The 15881-nt window shown below is 38.6% G+C and overlaps 1 protein-coding gene across 1 annotated transcript in view; it reads right to left on the bottom strand.

Moving 5' to 3' along the window:
* Window positions 1–15881, bottom strand: part of LOC101852540 (ATP-dependent translocase ABCB1) — a 38340-nt gene that overhangs the window by 17464 nt on the left and 4995 nt on the right. Inside the window, exons 5-13 of the mRNA XM_005095422.3 lie at window positions 15509–15622; window positions 11731–11841; window positions 11168–11293; window positions 10634–10837; window positions 8183–8353; window positions 4520–4681; window positions 3418–3439; window positions 2769–2872; window positions 888–1037 (exon numbers count right to left, since the gene is read on the bottom strand). Coding sequence (XP_005095479.1) covers window positions 888–1037; window positions 2769–2872; window positions 3418–3439; window positions 4520–4681; window positions 8183–8353; window positions 10634–10837; window positions 11168–11293; window positions 11731–11841; window positions 15509–15622 — 1164 coding nt within the window. The remainder of the gene's footprint in view (window positions 1–887; window positions 1038–2768; window positions 2873–3417; window positions 3440–4519; window positions 4682–8182; window positions 8354–10633; window positions 10838–11167; window positions 11294–11730; window positions 11842–15508; window positions 15623–15881) is intronic.

Genomic DNA, 15881 nt, shown 5'->3' with positions numbered 1-15881 from the left:
CTTGTCTGATCCCCAGTTGGTGCTGGCAAGTCGTTTGATGAGATTAAGTCTCTTCATAGCCCTCTTCCTAAGGTTGTTAGTGTGTTGTTTCAGGTTGAGCTTGCTGTCAAGTTGTACTCCAAGATACACTGGGTTTGTGTTTGTGCCGCTGAGATTTAACAGTTATAAATCAGGTCGAACTACTTGTAAGGCAACTTTTTCATCACACGAAAACTAATTAGAGAAAATTTGGAAGTGAATCGGCTTCGTCCCCACCATCAACAAGAATTTAACTAAGAACAAAGAGATGGAAAACAAAGGCAACACTTCTCGTTTGAATGGTTCTCAAACTGCCGTGGCTCACCGTGAGTATAGAAAAATCATCACTGTTTAGTTCCCATTGCTTGCTATTTGGTGGTAAAGAACTGGAAGCAACCTAAGACCCATCCAAATATTGGTCCACCCATCGCCACTGGTTTCAGTATCACTCTTTTATACCTTTAAACTAACAATTATACAAATTTATCATCCCTTTATAAATGTAGGTATTCTTATTTTCTTAAAAATGGATAAGTGAATGACTGTCGTTCCCCAACAATACTGACAGTTCAATTCATTTTCACCATACAAGTTTTAACAGTTTAAAAATTAACAAAAAGATAATTCATGGTCTACCACTATAACCATAGCACTGACTATAAACCATACAATGCTATTTTGTTGCTACTTTATCTGCTAGTCCTGATATTATGTTGTTTGTAGAACGGCAGTATTTCTTGATGCAACTATTCATTTCGCTTGAGATACAGTCAGGAAACTGATCGTATTTCCTGTTTTCTCTGTTTTCATCGAACGGTAAGGTCTTTTACGCATCTATAAAGTCTCTGTCAGTACAACAAGTAACTTACTTCGACCATCTCAGCGAAGATAAGACCGAAGGCAGGCTGTATCCCACCAATTATACCACTAGATAAACACCCAATTATGATGTAGTGAAGTTCATTGATATTCATCTTGAAGAGACGAGTAAATGGGGCATCCGGCAAATCTTCATCGTCCTGCCAAGAGAATCAATTATGCGTTAGTTGATAAAGTACAGTTACAGAATAGTCAGACAAAGTTGTGGACTATTAAAAGTATAAACTTACAGGGAACCTCCCCCCTCCCCCGACATACTGATGGACACTCACACTTTAGCATAATATCAAAACGAGAACAAAGTTATGTCGATTATATTATGTAACCTTTATGTTACTGAAAGCTGCATGTCAATTGTACAACTGTACTGCTATTGGAGAAAGACTATGGTGTATTATTTTCATTTAGACTCAATTATTGGAAGCAATGCGTTCTTAATTGCCATGAATGAAATCATTTTCACCTCTACTTGACCCTGTCTGAACAGCTGTGTTAATGTTTGTGGTCAGCTGTCGTAGAGGGTTATTTGGGCAACATGCCTGCTTGATTGCCAGAGCGCGTTAATGTGAATGGGCAAATCACTCGCCATTTTATTAAACCAACGCACGTTATGTATTTGATGGTAACGATAACGATGTCAGTGAAGGAAAAAGTATTGTTGTTACGGTGTAACTGGAGTAAAATAAAAATTTGCCTTCAGAGGAAATGAGAAGGTGCTAAATGTTTATTAGACTGACCAGTGTAAAAGAATGAGATTGCGATAGGATCGATACAGGCGAGACAGTTTTTGTATGCTGTTATTGGAACAGAGCAGGGAAAGGCTAGGCAACAGATTTAGGTAAGAATGTCCTAGTGACCGCAATGGTAACACGCTGTCCACAGCCATGAGCTAGAGTAGAGGAGAGAGATGAGGTGAAGAAAGGTTAGAGAGAGACTGTTCAGCAGATAAATGTCCAGTAAGCAACGAATGCAAAACTGTCGACAATTAGTGGCGACTATAGAGACTGTAGATAGTACAACATGACAGTACACGTGTGTCAGTCTTTATACTATGTGCTCACTGGCAGCAGTGTCATCGTCCATTTGATTTCTGTTGCTGAATGGTTAGTGGGGGACAAAAATGTCAAACATAGGCCTAGGTCAATGGCACAGCGTTTAGATGGGTGGCGACTTGGAAATGGGGGGGGGGGGGGGGGGGGCTGTCCTTAGCCTTGAGCAAGACATAATAATCCCAGCTAAAAAACCTGGCGCTCCGTGGCGACCAGCACAGGCGAGTTTCTAAAATATTTGTGCTAATATCGTGTATTTGATAACTTTGGTATCATTCATGTTATCAAGTATATCAAGTATGCTTATATCTGAGTATTTATATATGGTTACATATGTATGTCATTTTTACTCAAATTTCCCAACAGGAATCAATAAAGTGGAATATAATCCTAGCAAGTTGATTGCAACTTGTCAAACTTGCGTACTGTGATGCCTAACGTTTTAGGCCGTTGTAATATAAAAGACATTTACGGCATATAAAATGATAATCATACCTGCATCTATTTCACAATGGGAAATCTTCATTGTCATTTTACAATGTGCAGCGTAAAAAATATAGCTATCAGTGCAGTGTAACACGTATCACTTTTGTCACATACCACAATACTAACTATATGATGCAAACTGACTGTCTACGATATATTGCCTTCGTGGTTTCATGTTACGATGAGCAGATACTATTTCGAGAAGTTAACTTCACTCCTCACCTCCTCCCTCTCTCTCTTTCTCTCTCTTTCTCTCTCTCTCTCTCTCTCTCTCTCTCTCTCTCTCTCTCTCTCTCTCTCTCCCGCCCCATTTAGGAGATTCCTTTGTGTATATACCTCATATTCATCCGTTTCTTTGGTAGAATCTTTGGCGACAGCACTTGAATCTGCTTTCTGTTTGACTTTGTTTTCCTTCTTCTTCAGGTCATCCAAACTTTGTTCTGATGATGGAAAACCCCTTTTGTGAAAGCAAGGCCACTTTTTTCTTTGGAGTTTAATCAAGAGAAGTACGTTTGGTTTAGCAAACTTAAAAAAAATTATAACTAATTATGGCAATAGTAAGCAAACACTGCATATATAATATGAATAGGACAAGGAAAACATCCACGTCCGTTTTTTGCTTACCTGATATGAAATTGTTCTCTTAAGCAAGAGGGTGATCATCAGATTTTAGTGGAATTTTTCATAAATTTTGGGGCACTGACAGCTTGATGAGGACAAAAGATTGATTGTGCTCTATAATTAGGTAAGAAATAGCAGAAAGTTATAGATGTATATACATTTTCCGTTGTACTCGTAGTGGTCATAATTTTAAAATTAGTTTCCTCTTTTTCCCTGTCTTTTGTCCACCCTAATCATCTTTACCTTCACAATGTAAGTTTTCAACGCCGATTACATGCACCTCAAAATAAAGAGAGAATTTCCGCCAGCGTGACTTTCACAGCTGCAATTATGAGTGTAAAAACTTGACGAAGTCATAGCTTACCATTTTCATCAGGCAGGTCCGTCTGAAAAGGGAATGCACGGAAAAGAGATTGAATAACATTTACTCTGGCAGTACGGTAGTCATTGTGCACACATTGATTCATGATTTGTCGTTTCTGTCCGAAAATGTGTCTCTCTTCTTGTCGTTTTGTGTCTTTACCTTTGTTATTTCCCTGTCTTTCCGTCTATACTCATTGTGCTGTCGATATGCTACTTATTGAGTAATTGTGTTTAATGCATAGATGAAAATTACATTAATTTAGGGTTAGATATGTTATTTTTTCCCCCTGCAGTTTCTGAGGATTGTGTTTTGTACGTTACTTCCTGATTACCAAAATTTATCTGTCAAGGGTCAGATCAGACAGACAGGGACATGCACACAAACAACTAGCAAGGTGGCCAGTAGCCTAAGTCTGCAGGACATTCAAACAGCCATTTAGACGGTCAGGTTGACACAGACGACAAGTTGCTCAATTGGAAGACAATTAAATTCATGAATTGTCGTGGTTGACATATTATGTGTACGTCTTTCGTGTTTTCTCTGTTTTCCTTTTTGTTTTTCCATTTGAAATCGGGTCCTCATGCAAAAATAATATTATTCATAAACGCATAAATTGATCAACAGGGTGAAAATACAAAAAGCAATAATGATCATGGAGTTCAAATTTACAACCCCCAAGGCAAAGAACTATCTAAGATGACTATGAAACAACACATCTTTGTGAGGATGAATACGGTGAGCTATCAAAAGGCAGTGAAGCTATGTAATCATGCTATTTGTTCTTGCGCACCAAGAGTTATGAGTAAGAGTGTCATTTTTATGCTATTATAATCATATGTGTTCTACATTTCCATTAAATCATTTAGGAAGCGGGGAGCTTTGATCCTACGTGTGAGGGCCAACCCAGGCTATGAGAGTAGACAACGTCTCCGCAGACAGATGGAGATACTCGATTTATAGGAATCCCCCCACATGGGAATCATACTCATGTCTTTTGCATAAACGACGAAGCGCCTAACCGCTACACCACAGATGCCCTTTTCTTGGTACCAAGTCAACAGGCTTAAAGCCAAATTAAGAGTATTCGTTCACTCCTTGATACCTGGCTCGTCACCAAGTCATAGTAGATTCCTTGTTTTTCCATCAGTTCCTCGTGGGTCCCCATCTCAACACTTTTTCCTTTATTCAAGCCAATGATGACGTCAGCAGTCCTCACAGTGGACAGGCGATGCGCAATGACGAGAGTTGTTCTTCCTTTTCGAGCCTGGGAATGTGGATGTTGTTCAAGGTACGTACTAACACGATCCACGGGACATATTGATATCAATGTACTCTTTCAATATATCTATTTATGTTGATCAGTAACAAGTGCCTCTAATGCATCATCCATGTGTAATTGGGTGTGTGTGTTCGTTTCTCTGGGACTGTCTATACTCAAGATTTCATTGGAGAGAGAGAGAGAGAGAGAGAGAGAGAGAGAGAGAGAGAGAGAGAGAGAGAGAGAGAGAGAGGGAGAGAGAGAAAGAGAGAGAGTGTGGAGTGAGAGTGGGGAGAGAGTGATAGAGAGAAAGGGGGCCAGAGAGACAGAGAGAGAGAGAGAGAGAGGGTTGGGAAAGGGATGGAGAGAAAGAATCAATATTGGTGCCGTTTAAGCACGGGAGCTTTGTATCACGTTGTTGTTGTTGTTGTTGTTGTTGTTGTTGTTGTTGTTGTTGTTGTTGTTGTTGTTGTTGTTGTTGTTGTTGTTGAAGTTGGCGAAACATTTTTGAAAATTATTTAATGGCGTCTAACGATCTGAGATTTTTTTTTTTTAAAGAACATTGATTTTTAAAGGTTAAATTGGGGATGATAAAACATTAAGCGATAGTTTAACAGTAGTGAAAAAAATGAGGTGATATGTTCGCACTGTTAATATTAAAACATTTATTCGTATCCAATGAGGTCATGATCATGAGGACTGAAAGAGAAGAAGAAACATCGATGATAAATCGGGCCCACAGAATTCTACACTTGTAGAAGCGGAACTCCCTCTTTGCGATCGCTGATTCGCTGTGAGGAATTGAAACTAAAACATGGCGGCCTGTTGAGGGCACCTTTGGCTGCGCCGCACAGCGAGGCTTCGCGTTGCTATGCACGCTGATGCTAGTGGTAGGGCTAGGAAGACACCTTACATCAGTATTTTAAAACTTTCTTCGAAGAGGAAATATAGTGAAATAGTCTAGTACATTTTTATTGACAACAATATGTCATAATGGGCAATGTTACTATGTTTTTGTATTTGTATCGTTGGTTTGTTGTTTTTTTAATGATGGGATGGGATCTAGATCTAGATCTAGACAGATCTAGATCTCTAGATCTACTAAAGATCTTCACAATCACAATACACTTGATAATAACACTAATTATGAACATTAATTCTGTTGGCAAAATATCTAGATATAGTCTTGATTAGTACTAGATCTACGATAAAGGGGACGCTGACAGTAACATGCTCACTACAACAATATTGTCATTAAACTTAAGGCCATCCAAAGCAAGCAAAGAAGAACAATATAAGCCTTTTCTCCAATTTACTAGAAAGAGATAAATAAATTGAGCTTATATTGAGGGAATGTATTATTTCTCACTTTAAGAATTCATCTCTGTGTTTGCATCAGTAGTGTGTACAACAACATGCTTTGTTTAAAGCATGTGCGAGTCTAACAAATACAAGAGATTGGAGAATGTGTCGGTTGCACATAAGATACATAGGCCTATTGTACATGCTGCCAAAAACACACAAATGCAGAAAAGGCCTCAAAATATTGGTTAACACATAAAAGCCAATAATGCAAAACAAAGTAAACAAGAGTGGAACTGGCATATGTTTCGAGAATATATGTTCAAAGTCATTTTCTGTGTGTTGGGAGTGTGATTTCTAATGCATGAATGATAGGCTCATTCAGATGTGATAATGAAGAAACTTATGTCTACAGTCACAACAGAAAGAGTTCCATGGTGAGTGATCACTGGTCAAGGATTTCAAAACTGTGTGCATTTTGAGAAAAATGTATCTCCATACCCTGGATCACATGTCGAGGGGATGGGCTTGTCCCCCTGTAATCCCCGCACACAGTAAACAAACACATATTTTTTAACACGAATAAGAAAAAATAAGTGGTCTCTTGTTACGGATCAAATTAAAGTCCTGTTTCAATTCGATTAATTGATAAAAGTGCGTATCGCAATGCGTAGGCCACCCATGCCCTATTTTCCTATGCTATTTAATAAATACATTCGTCAGACCTGGAATCTTTAATGCCCGCACACAGTAAACAAACACACATTTTTGAACACGTATAAGAAAAAATAAGTGGTGTCTTGTTACGGATCTAATCGAAGTCCTATTACAATTCAATTAATTGATAAAAGCGTGTATCGCAAGGCATCGGCTAACCCAGCACTCTTACGCTATTTTATAAATACATTCGTCAGATCTGGAATCTTTAATCTTTAATTTTTAATCCCGGCACACAGTAAACAAACACACATTCATGAACACATATAAAAAAATAAGTGGTCTCTTGTTACGGATCAAATTGAAGTCTTGTTACAATTCAATAATTGATAATAGCGCGCATTGCAATGCATTGGCTAACTCAGCATTATACACTATTTAATAGTACATTCGTCAGATTTGGAATCTTAAATTATAATCATAATTATATGTGCCCGCGCGTGGGAATTGAAAGTGAAAGGAATTGAAAATGCTTTCAAAAACAATTATGAAAGTAACACATTAATTAAAGTAGGACTACATGTGCTTATAAAGACCCAAAAAAGGTGTATGGATGCGGAAATGAATGTTTCGGATGAAAATAATACGCTATCTCTACTACTGTAGCATGCGGTCAAAAATTTGATGTGCAACTTATTATCAAATATCTAGGCTACTGAACTATCGAATACCTAGATCTAGATTCTCCTACTTTTACACAATGACTTAGATCTATATCAATTCGTATTAACCGATGAGTATTTTTTTCAAACATTTGTACACATCTATAGGTTCTATATTATTCTAGAAATTTCTGTAAAGAAAATTCTTTAATAAATACTAGCCCAATATAAAAAAAAAAATCCCAGTCAATGGTTTCTACAGATTTTTTAAAAGTTTATAGTTGGAGCTAAATCTCTTTTAAAAGCAAGTCCCCCCTTTTTTCTACTTCTGCTGGCGACATAAAGCTAATTATTGAACGCTTGTTTTGAGAACATTAATTAGATCTAGATCTAGTGAAAAAATATGTTCAGTGTAAAACAAATTTCTTGAAACAAGTTTTGCTACTAAAAAATTACGTAGGCCATATATGCGTATGCAAAATGTGTGTGGGAAGCTAGAAGTGCTGTGAACAATCCCATCCGTGTTACGAATTTTTTCACAGTTCTGTAGATCTTATATTTATAAACTCTCTATGTCTGCTTTTTCTGTTGTTGCACCCAAAAACACAACAATTTAAAACCTTAATTCCAATCTCTAGGTTGCACAGTGAATTCTGTAACTCAAAATTACAAACTGGACAGTAAATGTTCCACTTTTCACTCGTTTGTAAAAGCCGCTCTTGCTTTAAAAGCTATAGGGTTACTTCCAAAAACGATAAATCGTGCCCTCAAAACGCCATTGTTTTCGGTCTTCAATTCCTCACAGGTCACGTGGTACAGTTCCCGTTCTATAAGTGTAGAATTCTGTGATCGGGCCTCTCATTTGCCCAAACCAGCCACCACTGACCTTATCAAGAGCTTCCTGTACAATGGATTCGCTCTCCAAATCAAGGGCTGATGTTGCCTCGTCCAACAGAAGGATCTTGGGATTGCTGACAAGCGCCCGGGCGATGGCTATACGTTGTTTTTGACCACCACTCAGTTGAGCTCCCCGCTCGCCCACCATCGTATCAAATTTCTGAAAATTTTACAATTCAAACGGTCATATATAAATAGGTTTCGGGGAGGCCGCTGCTATTTGGACTCGGGTCTGAATAACCTCCTGAGACTATTCTGACTTAAACGCCAATGAGCAATCACCGGGTGTACCGGATGTGAGGCGGACAGGCAATTCGACCTTGGCCTTCCTTGGTTTCTACGATCTGGCCTAAATTTTCTATTCAAACTTTTAAAAAGTATTAGTGACGTCAAAAGGGAAAAACAGTTGCCAAATCTGAAATACTACACAACAAAAGCAAATAGGAAAACGGCAAGAATTGAAAATAAAAGTTTCAGACCAAAGGAGGATTATACCTATCAATACGAAATCTAAGCCCGCTTTATTTGACGAGAAAGACAAAGTCATTGATAAATTGGAAGTCCAGTTAGGAATTAAGAAGAGAAAAGTTAAAACCCTTCGAAAGGGAACAAAAGTCAGTCATTCAAAGTGAAAGAGGTTTAAAGGAAAAGCTTCCCTAACAACAGCATACTTTACATGATGTTCAAATAGAATCAGATCAGAACAAAACAGTACATATTCTGATAGTGTTAGACAAGCAACAATCCTTCTATAGTCTGAAGCAGTGGTATCAACTTAAAACTTTGGTAAAGTCAGTAAAATTGTCATTACTTGGCGACAAATAAAATGCAAATTAAATCTAAAACAATATTAAAATGACAGCAGAAGAGTTAATTTGGAAAATCAGTACGTCATGCTGGAATCGATTTGAGGAACATCAGTTTCAACAAGCTTCACAAAACCTCTTGGGTGGCTGAGTAGTAGAGCGCAATCCAACGAAATGGTAATGGTACCAGCTTAAACAGCTTTCGCATTTGACCATCATCCATTTCCTTGCAATCACAAAACTCAGGCAGATCTTTCTCCTTCCCGGTAGAAATGCGCTCTTACAGTGCCTCCCATGCCTCCTCATCAAAAAGATCTTCTACTATCAACATCTTTACAAATACACATAACGAATGTATCTTTTCTGGGGTCTTCAAATCGGATATCTTAAACGGGGCACGAGCAGAATCCACAAGACAACATGCCAGAATCAGGTTCTTTTTCTTTTCTTGTTATTTAGCAAGTCAGTCGGCGTTTGTCATTTTCATTTCCTGTTTCGTTTAGTGAAAGTTTGTTTTTGTTTGTCTGAAAATTTGTCTGGGTCAAACTGATATCGGCAAAACGGAATTTCTTCTGAACTCTTCTTCTACGAGTTCCACCTTCTTCAAAATCACCTTAATCCACCGACTCCAATTCTGCCGGTCTGGTTTCCCTCTCATCTGCCCGCCTTGTGCCCCCCCCCCCCCAACAGCTCATAATGTTTCTCCTGCTCCTTTTGCCCTCCCTGCGTCCCCCATAACAACTTCTGTGTTTCTCCCGCTCCTTCTGTCTTCCTTCTTTCCTCCTCCTCTGTCATTCTCCTTCCCCCACTTCTGTCCGTCCTCCTTCCTCCTCTCCTGTAGCTTCTCTTTCACCCTTTGTATCCCCTTCCAATGAAGCCGCTACCTCTCCATCTTCAGCCCCTGCCACAGCTCGTCCTATTTCTCAAACTCTTTCAGGCTTTGGTTGAATTCGACGAAAGACGAAAATCGATCGCCATTGCTGAATTTAATGAAACCATTTGTCTTTGGCAGAGTAAGTCTGACTACTTCGCTTCTGACACATCCGGTGAATGCGCACGCGCACGCGCATTGGAGTTTGAGTCCGAAAAGCCACCGGAGGCTATTCGGACTGGAGTCCTAATAGCCACTTTATTCGAAAGGAAAATTTAATGAAGAAACTGCACGTTTGACAAAAGTCAGTGAATATAACAAATGTCTTGCGCGGTTAGATTGAGGAAAGAGTCAAATTATATTCAAGCCAAGGACTACTATACTCAAGCCCATGTTATTTCCGAGTCTGACAGAACATTCACCAATTGAGGACTCGCATTCTACTCATTCGACAACACTTAAAGACAAACAGATATACTATTTGGGGACACTTTAAAAAGACACTTTGCTATTCATATTAAACTGTATTTTCTTTTTCAGGAACCTAAATCCACCTTCTGATTTGTGTATGATGGCTCATTATTTGCTCCATCCTAGCCATTGGATTATTGCAGATCTGACATAATGTGTCTTTATCTAACTTACTCCAAACTTAGGATTAATTCTCCGTCTCTTTACTATTACGAGCCAGTGATTGAGTTTATCTGAAATAAGTCCATTTTCATTCTTCCTAGAAAATAAAATCTTGGAACAACCTTGTTACCTGCGGAAGTGCATTGATAAAGGAGAAAGCGTTGGCTTCCTTGGACGCGCGTATAACATCTTCCATTGTAGCGTTTTCCATGCCATAGCGAATGTTCTCTCCGATGCTCTTGTCAAAGAGTACTGGTTCCTGGCTGACGATACCGATGTGTCGACGTAGCCAATTCACGTTCAGGTCTTTTAGATCGTGATCGTCGAGGAAGACCTGGGAACAGTCAGAAATTCACATCACCTTCCTGGACTCTTATTGTGTTTTCATTTGTTTTTCTAGAAACGGGTGACTGTTGAACATTTTGATTACATTTTTACTGACTTTATGGATTAAATAGCAGTTACTTAAATCACGTAGTTTCCATAAGGAAAATAGCTCGGAGGGTGATTTGGAGAGACGTTCATCACGATCGTCTTCAAGTAATCCAAATGGGTTCGCCGCGAGCAGAATCGGTACATTGAGCTATAAACGTTGACGGAAATAGCCGTCTCAACGCTACAAATCTTGCAAAACTGGACAGTTAATACGTGCTATTCACTTCACCTGTCCACGCAGCGGGTCGTAGAAGCGGAGCAGCAGCTGCACACACGTGCTTTTCCCACAACCACTCGAGCCGATCAACGCTACTGTTTGACCAGGCTTGGCTTCTATGGTCAGTCCGTCCAGCACCTGAAGAAGACCGAATCAATAAATCAAAATCAGTACATGAGTTCCTATTTAACACCGTCAATCTGTCTGTCTGTCTGTCTGTCTATCTGTCTGTCTGTCTGTCTGTCTGCCTCTCTTTCTCCCTCCCTCGACTCTCTCTCTCTCTCTCTCTCTCTCTCTCTCTCTCTCTCTCTCTCTCTCTCTCTCTCTCTCTCTCTCTCTCTTTCTCTTCCTTTCTCTGTCTATTTGTCTATCGATCTACTTCTTTCTATCTTTCTCTCACCCTGTTTATCTCTTTCTGTGTTCCATTTCTCTCGATTTCTCCTTTGTCTATTTATTTTGCCTAGCAGTATGGAAACCCTTTCGTGTTGTAAATGGGAAAGATGAACCTGGGGTTCATCTCGAATTTTTTCATTTCTAATTCTTGCGTTGCATCTCAATTTCGATTCTTTACTCACCGTAACGTCGGGCCTCGCAGGATACGAGAAGTGAACGTTTTTGAATCGTATTCTGCCGGCTAAAGTTGCGGGTTTCTCCCCTGTGGGTGAGCTGCTGTCTATTTCTGATACCTATGAAAGGAAAGAAAATGGTAAATGTTTACTTTTCTGGATTTTTTCCACATTGCTCTTACAACGCTATAACTAAAACTATTTTAAAAAATTAAGATCACGGATTTGAGCACGGACCATGAATGCTGAGTGTTATCTTAACACTATACATTTTTTGCTGATCAAACTTATTGTATCACTTCTTTAAATTGCTTTAATTGCCTTCAGTTGCCATCTAAATAGTTTTTAATGGGTTTTTTTTTTAAATTTCACTTTTGGGCTATTATTAGTGACTAACAGGCAGATAACGCATGAATTTTCCTTAGAGACTTCACACTGACAGAATTTCACAATGTGAATATCAAACCTACTGTATTGACGTCACAGTGTTTATGAAAAGCTTGTTCCCACTTCTAAAGGCGTAGAAGAGATTGTAATAGAATCGAGGCACAATATGACCCCGTTAAAGATTGTATATTAAAATAAAACTATTCTTGGAAGGAGTGGGGACATTTTGAACTCTGCAAACATTCGAACCCCGAATACAAAACATGTAGGGTAGTTTTTGTAATTCGAGGAGAATGACCTTACATAGCGCAAGTTTCGGTAAACGTCTAGTTGATGCCTCCAGTCAGAGCTCACTAGACCTACTACGTTCCTTTCCACTCTCTATGGAGCCAACATGGAGGTAGCCGTGACGCCAAGCCGGAAAGAGGGTTTGTGAATGGATATGTGTCACGACACGGTGGAGTCCGGCGATTGTCAATTGTAGGGCGTGAGGAGTTTTGGTATTATCTTAAAGCTTGTTTATGTTTCTTCCTTTTGATGAAAAAATACCATCTTTCTCGAACAGTAGTCGAGAGATCTGTGATTTAAGTAGCTGTGGATCGCCTGGTGTCAGAGTCAAAATTAGAGAGAAAAGTTTAGATACTTTCAAAGCTTCAATGTCCTTTGAAAATCCCAATTTATATTCATGGAGACTTTTTATGAACGTATTATGAGATTTGAAATGGTAATTGAAGTCGTAGAGCCGCCCTCCCTCCCCCTCACCTCACCACCAAAATTAATAGAGAATCGGTAAAAATTTCCCAGAGGGTAGAAAATGTCACTTTTGTTGATTTCATTATTGCAATGAGCGCCCAAGTCCCCACGCTGTCACATACAGGGCGATAAAACAAAACAACAACCAACAACCACAAACAAAACTGTACAACAAACTGTCAATATATTCCTCCACAACGACGTTTTGCGTTCCAAATTTGTACACAACATTTGGAAGTCAAAAGGAATTTGTCTGATGTTATTTTAGATAAATCCACCGAATAGTTTTGCTCTACATAGCGCGTAAAAAACAGCCCATTTTCAGCTATGTCCCCATTTTTTGTAGAAACACGTACGAGTTTGCATTAGGCCTACCACAACGACCAATTCAGGTCAAACACACACCGGTTACATCCCTTTAAAAGTAACCAGGGTGCAGAATTCAGTAGATGAATCTCATAAAGCGTCTGTCAGTAGACTATGGCTGTAGCAATGACTTTCCTGCATCTCAATGGTCCGCATTCTCAAGGCATATCTTCATCTACGACTGTACCATTTTCCCGTTCCCGAAGCTATCAGAGGATAGCAATATGTTCATGATTTCTCAATCGTTTGAAAAGTGTGAACATATTCACCTTGCAGGTTATATCAACTCCACAAATGCTGTCTACTCGGGCAAACTCACCCCCTCCCCTCTATTGTCTCTAGAAACAGCTCCATACTGTAAGTTGTACTGTGTGTGTGGCTTTAAGTATTCATGGTTGAGCGGATCCTTGCGTTTGGCCACCACTGGACATTACGAAAGACACGTTCAAATGTGTTATGTCCAAAGGAGGACATAATACAGACCTTTGGTTCTCGGAATTACAGAATCTAAAAAAATTTTTTTTTAAACTTTGTAGAAGATGCTATTTATGACAGCGGTGAGATCCCTGAAGATATGATGAAGTCAGTTTTTATAGCTTTACCTAAAACACCAGGTGCCAATGAATGTGGTATGCATAGAACAATTAGCCTTATGAGTCATTTAAAAAAATATTGCTGCGAGTTATAATGGGAAGATTGAGAAAAAGTGTAAGACCAGAGATATCTAAAACGCAATTGGACTTTGTTCCTGACAAGGGCACCAGAAATGCTATTTAACAATGTTACTGGAAAGATGTATTGAAGAACAGAAAGATCTGTATTTATGCTTCATAGATTATACAAAGGAGTTCGATAAAATTAGACATGATAAGCTATTTAAAACACTGGAAAAGCTAGACATAGATGGAAAAGATCTAAGAATTATCAGAAATTTGTACTGGAACCAAAACGCTGCTGTTCGAATTAATGAAGAATACAGTGAATATATGACAATTAGGCGAGGAGTGAGGCAAGGATGTGTGATGTCACCAGACCTCTTTAACATGTACCGTGAAACAATCCTTAGAAACATAGAAGAATGCCCAGGCCTCAAAGTAAATGGAGAAAATATTAATAACATCAGGTATGCAGATGACACAGTTTTTATAGCAGACATCGAAAAGGATCCTCTATTGCTTCTAGATACTGTTGCAACAGAAAGTGAACGTAAAGGATTATTGTTGAATGTAAAGAAAACAGAATGCATGGTAATATCCAAAAAAGCAGCAAATCCTAGTTGTAATCTCTTTAGCAAATGTGAAATGATCAAACAGGTCCAACAGTTTAAATATCTAGGATATATGATAACATCTGATGCCAAATGTTCCACAGAAATAAAAAGGAGAACTACAATGGCTAACTCTAGTTTCAATAAAATAACCCCAATCCTGAAAAACAGAAACATCTCTATGAACACCAAAATGAAAGCCCTGAAATGCTATGTTTGGTCAACCCTTCTATATGGCTGCGAATGCTGGACAATCACTAAAGACAGTGAAAATAAAACATAAGCAACAGCAATGTGGTTTCTTAGGAGACTGCTAAGAGTACCGTGGAAAGAAAAGAAAACAAATGAGGTAGTGCTTGATAAAGCCTACGTGGGATGTTCAATCTTAAAAACAATCAGGAAACGAAAAATGCAGTTTTTGAGACACCTGAATAGACATAAGGGTATTGAACAACTAGCTCTCACTGGCGAAATTGAGGACAAGCGAGGCAGGAGTAGGCCCAGAACAGCATACTTAGGGAACCTGAACAAATGGGTAACAGGGAAAGATCAGGGAAACATGGCTTTTTTTAGAGCATCCGAGCAAAGGAATGAATGGAAAACCATGATTGCCGATGTCTGTCGCAGATCTGGCACTGGATGACAATGAGGAGAAAAGAAATATTGTTTAAAGGTTGCAATGATGGAAAGATCAGATTAATAAAATAGAATGAAATAAAAAGAAAAAAAAACCCAATCATTTTATGGCTTTCCTTACAAGATCTCCCAAATTGGTGCATTTTGCATTATATGTGTTTTATTTTTATAAAAGCTACTTCTGTTTTCAAAATAAGTTTATTCTTTGTGAATTTCCTGTCAAACAAATTAATTTGGAATGGATTATATCTGTTCCAAATTACCATATTCTTGTACAAATTTTGTGCAAGATATTTAGTAAAAAGGTTGTACTGTTTTTTTGTTTTTTGGATCTTGACTCCTTGTAGAAGCGGGTTGAAGTTTACCCAGATTGCTTACCCTGTCAATGACTTCATACACCTTGGCAGCAGCTCCGCGTGCACTTGCCACATGCTGTATATTGTCCAACGCTTTCCCCAAATGCATGCTGCCCAAAAGGACGCTAACCATCACCTAAAGAAATAGTGCGTTTATTTTTTATACAGAATATATAATTGAAAGAAAGCAATATATCGTAAGATGAGATAGCATACATTTATGGTGCTTGTAAGTAAATAAGTAAGTAAGTAAGTAAGTAAGTAAGTAAGCAAGCAAATAAGTAAATATGTAAGTAAGTCAGTAAGTAAGTAAGTAAGTAAGTAAGTAAGTAAGTAAGTAAGTAAGTAAGTAAGTAAGTAAGTAAGTAAGTAAGTAAGTAAGTAAGTAAGTAAGC

Source organism: Aplysia californica, unplaced genomic scaffold (assembly GCF_000002075.1).
Source record: "Aplysia californica isolate F4 #8 unplaced genomic scaffold, AplCal3.0 scaffold00104, whole genome shotgun sequence".
Taxonomy (NCBI): domain Eukaryota; kingdom Metazoa; phylum Mollusca; class Gastropoda; order Aplysiida; family Aplysiidae; genus Aplysia; species Aplysia californica.
Note: the sequence above shows the minus strand (reverse complement) of the source record. Positions and strands in the feature narration are given on the sequence as shown.